Source organism: Scyliorhinus torazame, chromosome 12 (genome assembly GCF_047496885.1).
Source record: "Scyliorhinus torazame isolate Kashiwa2021f chromosome 12, sScyTor2.1, whole genome shotgun sequence".
Lineage (NCBI taxonomy): Eukaryota > Metazoa > Chordata > Chondrichthyes > Carcharhiniformes > Scyliorhinidae > Scyliorhinus > Scyliorhinus torazame.
Genome location: NC_092718.1, coordinates 40050310 through 40058358, shown reverse-complemented (window position 1 = coordinate 40058358; position 8049 = coordinate 40050310). Strand labels below are relative to the sequence as shown.

General features: G+C 46.4%; 1 protein-coding gene across 2 annotated transcripts in view; it reads left to right on the top strand.

Moving 5' to 3' along the window:
- cgnl1 (cingulin-like 1) overlaps positions 1 to 8049 on the top strand; it is a 191908-nt gene that overhangs the window by 100686 nt on the left and 83173 nt on the right. For both annotated transcript variants that reach the window (XM_072470717.1, XM_072470718.1), the window contains exon 8: positions 451 to 663. In XM_072470717.1, the coding sequence (XP_072326818.1) occupies positions 451 to 663 (213 nt within the window). The remainder of the gene's footprint in view (positions 1 to 450; positions 664 to 8049) is intronic.

The following is an 8049-nucleotide window of genomic DNA, read 5'->3' as shown; positions in this document are numbered from 1 at the left end:
TGCTAATAAAAAATAATTTTTGTTGTGTATATATTTTAAATAACTTCTTTAAACATAAACTGCTTACGTTAAGGCTATTTGTATCAGTGATCTGAGGGCGGCACAGTTGTTAGCACTGCTGCCTCACAGCGCCCCAGACCCGGGTTCAGTTCCGGCCTTGGGTGACTGTGTGGCGTTTGCACCTTCTCCCAGTATCTGCGTGGGTTTCCTCCTACGGTCCAAAGAAGTGCAGGTTAGGTGGATTGGCGATGCTAAATTGCCTCTCATTGTCCAAAGATGTGTAGGTTAGGTGGGGTTACGGGGTTAGGGTAGGGGATTGGGCCTAGGTAGGGTATTCTTTTAGAGGGTTGGTGCAGATTCGATGGGCCAAATGGCGTCCTTCTGCACTGTAGGAATTCTGTGGTAATCTATGTTATTGGGGATGTGCTTTAATGCTGTGTGTGGTTCCAGGAAATGATACAGGCAAAGCAGCAGTTGGAAGAGGTGCTGTTAGCTAAAGAAGACCAGCAGGAGTTGTTGAAGCGAAGGGAAAGAGAGCTGACAGCTCTTCGAGGTGTCCTGAAGGAGGAGGTGTCGAACCATGACCAGGAAATTGAAGTGCTTAAAGAACAGCATGAAACAGCGAAACAGAGACTGCAGAACACCATTGACGATCTGGTGCAGGTGAGTTGACCCAAAATGATCATTTGGTGATAGTATTGATGTGCCCATGGAGCTAATGGGGGTAAAATCCCTTTCAATTTCTCTTCCATTTTTGGAATGTACTGTACGAATCAAAAACCCATGTACTCTCCAATGTCACTGGCAGCTGCAAACTCCCAAATATGTCTGTGTATGGCAGCTCTGGCGCTCTCTATATGGGTTGCAAATTTCAGTTTGCAAGCCATGAATGTCTTGTCATATTTTATGTTGAATATTTTTGTGGGTTGCAGGTGTTTTCTTTTTAAAAAGGTAAGAGATGGAAATAATGCTGGGGGGGGTGGAGGGGGCGACATGGTGGGTGCAGTGGTTAGCACTGCTGCCTCACGGTGCTGAGGATTCGGGCTCGATCCTGGCCCCGGGTCACCGTCCGTGTGGAGTTCGCACATTCCTCCCGTGTCTGTGTGGGTCTTGCTCCCACAACCCAAAGATGTGCAAGGTAGGTGGATTGGCCACGCTAAATTGCCCCCATCATTGGGAAAAAAAGAATTGGGCACTTGAACATTTAAAAAAGAATAAATAATACCGGCTTCGCTCTCTACAAGATCAAGTTTGCCATATTGTGGAATGATACTCCATTGTGGGGAAGCATTGACTCGTGATTTGTTTGCAAACATATGTTTCATGTCATATTTTAGACACTACAAGGGTGTTGGTGCAGATAATACCACATGCTGTGCATCGCTGCCTGTCAACTTTGGCACTTGCCTCATAGTTGCATTTTCCAATGTTTGTCACACACATCATGGCAGAAATGAGTGCAGTGAAATCTCCCTATCCTATTAATTGTGCAAATAGGACATTCTCCTAATGAGTGATGTTCTGAAGCAATTCACTTTCTAAGAAAGGACTGTAATTGTAAGTGACGAGATGAAAGATATGTTTGTTATGTGCTACATTTGGCCTGAAAAGTGCCCCAGAAGTAGGTCAATGTGGCTGAAGGATGGGGGTTATAAATAGAATAGTTCTTTTCTCTCAGTGGCATTTTTATTGTTCCTGTGTTTGTACAATTAAGTTTCAAGGTTAATTACTTAAGTTCCTTTGAAAGTAGAGACATTTTCTTCAATCCACAACAGAGTAAATTTCAAGTTTAAAACTAATTGCTAAGCCACTCTCTTGGCCATGTCATCTGAAAGTAATTTATTTTGGAGTTACAGTTTCAAGATGATCACACTGCAAACTATCAGACAAGTTCTGGATTTGATTGCAGTTAATTATTCCGAACAAGTGGATTTGCTCAATCTCCAAATATAATTTTCTCTTTTTAGACTTTCACAGCAATGCTACTGGTGATTGTGGGGCCTTTTGGAAGGTTGGGGACTAAGAGCATTTGTTTTCTGCTCCTTGATCTTTGCAAACCCTGAAAAGGTTTGGCTGCTGTAACATTAGGATTGTAGTGCTCAGGTTTTCAGTTTTGTAGTTTGGTTTCAGTGGTGTCAGTTTAATTTTGGTCGTCGAGAAACTTATAGAAATGATGACTCGGACCGGTGATGGTCACTTTGGCAAATGCAGTTAATTAAGGAACACCAGCACAGATTTGTTAAGAGCCAAATTGTATTTAAGTAACTTGCTTGATTTTTTTTAACAAGGTAGCAGAGAGGGTTGATGAGAGTAATGGTGTTGATATGTTGAACATGGTCTTAAAGTTATTTGATAAAATGCAACAGGCTTGTGAGCATAGTTGGAGCTCATGGGACAATAGTGACATGGATAGAAAATTGTTTGAGTGAACAGTTGTTCATCGGGCTGGAGGAAGGTTCATAGTGGAGTTCCCTAGGGATCAATGTTAGCACCCCAGCGCTTCCTACTATATATTAATGACTTAGACCCTTACGTACAGGCACAATTTCAATATTTGTGAATGCTACGAAACTTGGAAGTATTGAGAACTTTAAAAGGACACAGGTTGATGGAATAGATGGATAAATGACGGATGTAATTTTGCAGAGAGAAGTGAAGTGACTCATTTTTGTAGGAAGAGTCCAGAGAGACGATAAGAAATAAAGAGTACATTTTTAAAGGGCATACATACATAAGCAGAGGGACCTGGGTGTATAGAATTTTAAAATATAATTTATAGTGCAGAAGGAGGCCATTTGGCCCATCGAGTCTGCACTGGCCCTTGGAAAGAGCACCCTACTTAAGCCCACACCTCCACCCTATCCCAGTAACCCCACCTAACCTTGTGCATAAGTCATTGAAGGTGGCTGGACAGGTTACGAGAGTGGTTAATAAAGCATATAGCATCCTAGGCTTCATCAATAGGAGCATTGAGTACAAAAGCAAGGAAGTTATGTTAAACTTGTACAAAACACTGGTTCAGTATCAACTAGAGCATTGCACCTAGTTTGGGACATCACGCGTTAGGAAGGGTGTGAAAGGATTAATGAGGATGCAGAAAAGACTCATGAGGATGGTTACAGGGATGAGGAACTTCAGTCGCATTGAAAGATTGGGAGATGTTGGGACTGTTCTCCTTGGAGAAGAGAAATTTTAAAGGAGATTTGATAGAGATATTCAAAGTCATGAAAGACCTCGACAGAATAAAGAGAGAGAAACTTCCCATCAGTACAAGGACTGAGAATGAAAGGGCACAGATTTAAGGCAATTGACAAAAGAAGCAAAGATGACATGAGGAAAAGCTTTATTTATAAAATGCATGGTTAAGATCTGGAATGTGCTGTTTGAGTGAGGTGGAGGGAGTTTCGACTTGAGGCATTCGAATGGGAATTTGATCATTACCTGAAAAGGAAAGATTTACAGGGCTACAGGGAGTGGCACGAGGTGAATTGCTCTTTCTGAGAATCATAGAATTTACAGTGCAGAAGGAGGCCATTCGGCCCATCGGGTCTGCATCGGCTCTTGGAAAGAGCACCCTACCCAAGGTCAACACCTCCACCCTATCCCCATAACCCAGTAACCCCACCCAATACTAAGGGCAACTTTGGACACTAAGGGCAATTTATCATGGCCAATCCACCTAACCTGCACACCTTTGGACTGTGGGAGGAAACCGGAGCACCCGGAGGAAACCCACGCACACACTGGGAGGATGTGCAAACTCCGCACAGACAGTGACCCAAGCTGGAATCGAACCTGGGACCCTGGAGCTGTGAAGCAATTGTGCTATCCACAAGGCTACCGTGCTGCAAAGCAAAGACATCACTGGGCAAATGGCAACCTCTTGCGGTGTAGCCATTCGATGAATTCTCTGATTCCACTGTGTACTGCAGTTAGCACACTGTCTATTTGTTATGATTTGATTGTGTGCCACATTGGGTTTATTGGACTAGTAAACTGGGACTCAGAAGCCAACATGACAAGTCGTGAAGTTTGATTCAATAAATCTGGTCATTGTGGACCAGCAGCAGAAAGATACATCCATTAGAAGTAGCTAAATTGTCAAAAAGAAAATAGACTCCACAAATTGACCAATGTACTGAGTAGATGACCCCAGTCATATATCATGTAGTTAACCCTTCGCCACCTCTAGCGCCCTGGTGATCAATTTGGTATAACACAATCAGCACATAGAAAAAAGCCCGCAAACACCCCTTCAGCTGGGGTTGAACAATAAGTGTAAGCTTGTGTGTGACACCAATGCTAAGAGCAAATATTGTCACAAATCCTGATCCAAAACATATATGGAATAAAGTACACTGTATCCTTTCCACTTTATGGCTCGTTACTCTGCAATTCTTTATTGTCTTCAATCTTCCTGTCTGTGGAACACAATTCTGAAAGAAAAACATTCAAATCTGGAACTCACTGCCTTGTAAGCGCAAGTTGAAATGCAGAGCACAGGTGATCAAGTGCTGTTTTAAATGACAATATATGTCAATTGAAAATAGAGAATGGATTTTTTTCTTGAGATCTCTTTTTCTGATTAAGCACTTTTATTTGGTGTTTCCACTGCAATAATTCTTTGTATCTGTCATGTGCATGGCACAAGGTTTCATCATCGAGCAGTGTGTATCTAATCAAACCGCTGAGGTCATGTTTGCAATGCTAAAGGAAGATCACTGCCCTTTTTGGGAGTGTTTAAGCAGATTCTATTTTATTGCAAAGTTAACTACAGCAGACTTCCTAACTGGTACTACTGGTACTCTGTTTTTTTCAGTCAGGCATTTGTCTTTGTAGTGTCACCAGTCACTTCACCAGAGACATCTGTCCCCAAGCAGTTGGTACTGTTGCAGCAATTGCTGGCCTGCGGTTTGCAATTGGTTAAATGAAACCCTAACTTTGAATTTGCAAAATTTCCTGTTTTATGTTTGAAAGGATTGCATTTTATGGAAGGGAAGCGGATTGCTTGAAATTTACTGAATTGACTAAAATAGCAGGATGGGAATTTATTTGATAATGTGGGCTTTCCATATTTACTCTTCAATGTTGCAACTGTGTTTGCACACGTATACTGGTTAGGTGCAGTTTGGACTCACAGACGATTAGCAGTCAGTTACATTCCAGGGAGCTGAGTTTATGTTAAATGAATGTAATGTTTGTAACTTTTTTTTAATATGGTGTTGCAAATTGTTGAAAGCATCAACTTATATAAAAATAATTAATGGTTACAACATTACCCCCACGTTAATTGGTAGCTTCAAATAATGGGTGAAATTGCAAATTTGTGACTTCCTGGGCGAAATTCTCCCCCAACGGCGCGATGTCCGCCGACTGGCGCCAAAAACGGTGCCAATCTGATGGGCATCGCGCCGGCCCAAAGGTGCGCAATCCCAACATTGAGGGGCTAGGCCGACGCCGGAGGGATTTCCGCCCCGCCAGCTGGCGGAAATGGCGTTTGTTGCCCCGCCAGCTGGCGCGGAAATGCGGCGCATGTGCGGGAGCGTCAGCGGCCGCTGACAGTTTCCCGGCGCATGCGCGGGAGCGTCAGCGGCCGCTGACAGTTTCCCGCGCATGCGCAGTGGGGTGAGTCTCTTCCGCCTCCGCCATGGTGGAGACCTTTTGCGGAGGCGGAAGGGAAAGAGTGCCCCCACGGCACAGGCCCGCCCGCGGATGGGTGGGCCCCGATCGCGGGCCAGGCCACCGTGGGGGCACCCCCCGGGGTCAGATCGCCCCGCGCCCCCCCCCCCCAAGGACCCCGGAGCCCGCCCACGCCGCCTGGTCGCGCCGGTAAATACCAGCTTTGATTTACGCCGGCGGGACAGGCAATTTCTGGGTGGGACTTCGGCCCATCCGGGCCGGAGAATTGAGCGGGGGGTCCCGCCAACCGCGAGGCCCGATTCCCGCCCCCGCCCAATCTCCGGTACCGGAGACTTCGGCGGGGGCGGGATTCACGGCGGCCAACGGCCATTCTCCGACCTGGCGGGGGGTCGGAGAATGACGCCCCCTGTTTTTGACACAATGTTATGTTTTTGCATTGTGCAAAATGCCAGGACATTGAACCGTACCGTACGGACCATAAAGTAACATATTTTTTTTCTTGAAATATTAGGATTTCAAGGATCTGTTAGCTTTTTCGCCATTGCAGGGTTTACACCCGGTATCCCCAACACTGCCCGGGGATCACACAGTATTCCAACAACTTGGCGAAAGATCAGTTGGTGAGATGTCAAAAGTAAAAACATTGCATCTTCCTTCACCACCGGTAAGGACAAAAACCCAGGTGGTCTTTGTTAGCTGCATGAGACGCAGACGTGACCCCACTGATTTCAGAGCAGAGTGGAACTGGGGCATGTGGAGGAGCTTGGTGACCTGCTCTTGGTCTCTTCAAACCAGATCCACCAGTTTGAGTTTCAAATTGAGATTTTATATGGAAAGAATAATTTCCCCCGAGTTGCGGCAATGGTGCAGTAACAGACTTAAAATTCACGTTAACTTACACCGCCCCCCCCCCCACCCCACCATGTTAAAAGTATTTGGGGGTGCGGTAAGGAGCAGCACAGCTTACAAGAAGTTGGCGGCAACGGGTCTCCCATTGGCGTGAGCGGGTCTCCCGTTGGCGGGAGCGGGTCTCCCGTTGGCGGGAGCGGGCGTCCTGTTGGCGGGAGCGGGCCTCCTGTTGGCGGGAGCGGGTCTCCCGTTGGCGGCAGCGCGTGTCCCGTTGGCGGCAGCGGGTCTCCCGTTGGTGGCAGCAGGTCTCCCGTTGGTGGCAGCGGGTCTCCCGTTGGCGGCAGCGGGTCTCCCGTTGGCGGGGGCGGGTCTCCCGTTGGCGGGGGCGGGTCTCCCGTTGGCGGGCGCGGGTCTCCCATTGGTGGGAGAGGGTCTCCCGTTGGCGGCAGCGGGTCTCCCGTTGGCTGGAGCGGGTCTCCCATTGGCGGCAGCGGGTCTCCCGTTGGCGGGGGCGGGTCTCCCATTGGCTGGCGCGGGTCTCCCGTTGGCGGGAGAGGGTCTCCCGTTGGCGGCAGCGGGTCTCCCGTTGGCGGCAGCGGGTCTCCCATTGGCGGGCGCGGGTCTCCCGTTGGCTGGCGCGGGTCTCCCGTTGGCTGGCGCGGGTCTCCCGTTGGCGGGAGCGGGTCTCCTGTTGGCAGTAGTCAAAAAACCTTCTGTGCCGTTTCTGAATCGTAGCAAACAAGGTTCACTTACAGGAGGTAATGGTTGGGAGATAAACTACTCAATAATTTGTCTCAAATTGAAACAACCTTGAAGCACCACGATTAGTACGTCTTCCTCATGGGCGCATACAACTCAGTTCAGTTAGGTAGGCTGCATACAAGGCTGCAGAAACTGCGTTGTATGTGCTAAGTGAGAATGTGATGCAGTAGATTTTCCAAAGCAAAATGAACTAATTAAGATAATATTTGGCATCGCCTTCTAGAATTGATAACAGATGCCAGAAAGGACATGCTCTTCTCATTCTCAGAGCTGGGATAAGCCAAACTGTAGAAGTCTTTATTTGATTCCCTTATATTCAATTGGATTGGTGTTAATGTTCCTGTTTCAGCTGAGTGGCTCCTCTTAGGGTAATGGTTAATAACAAGTATTATTGTTTGGGTCATAAATAAGTCAAAGAAATAGATTGTAAATAATTGAATCACAGAATTCACAATGCTTCTTTGTAAAAGGAGGAAATTCTGAGTTGGACTATGTTATGCAGATGATCATATTGGTGATATCAGAATGGTTTAGTATGAATTCAATGTTTTTACTTTGTATTTACATGCATGTTTGCACCTTTTCTCATGGTACATTTTTCTCACTAATTACTAATAATTGAATATTGTAACATACATATTTTGTGATTGAATTGTGTGCTACTTCAGCTGCACGGCGTTTTCTGAATTGTTGTCGAGGTGATTGGCAGGACTGTAACACTCTGAGGCCATTCAGCCCTTCGAGCCTGCTCCGCCATTTATGATCATGGCTGATGATCCAACTCAATATTCTGATCCT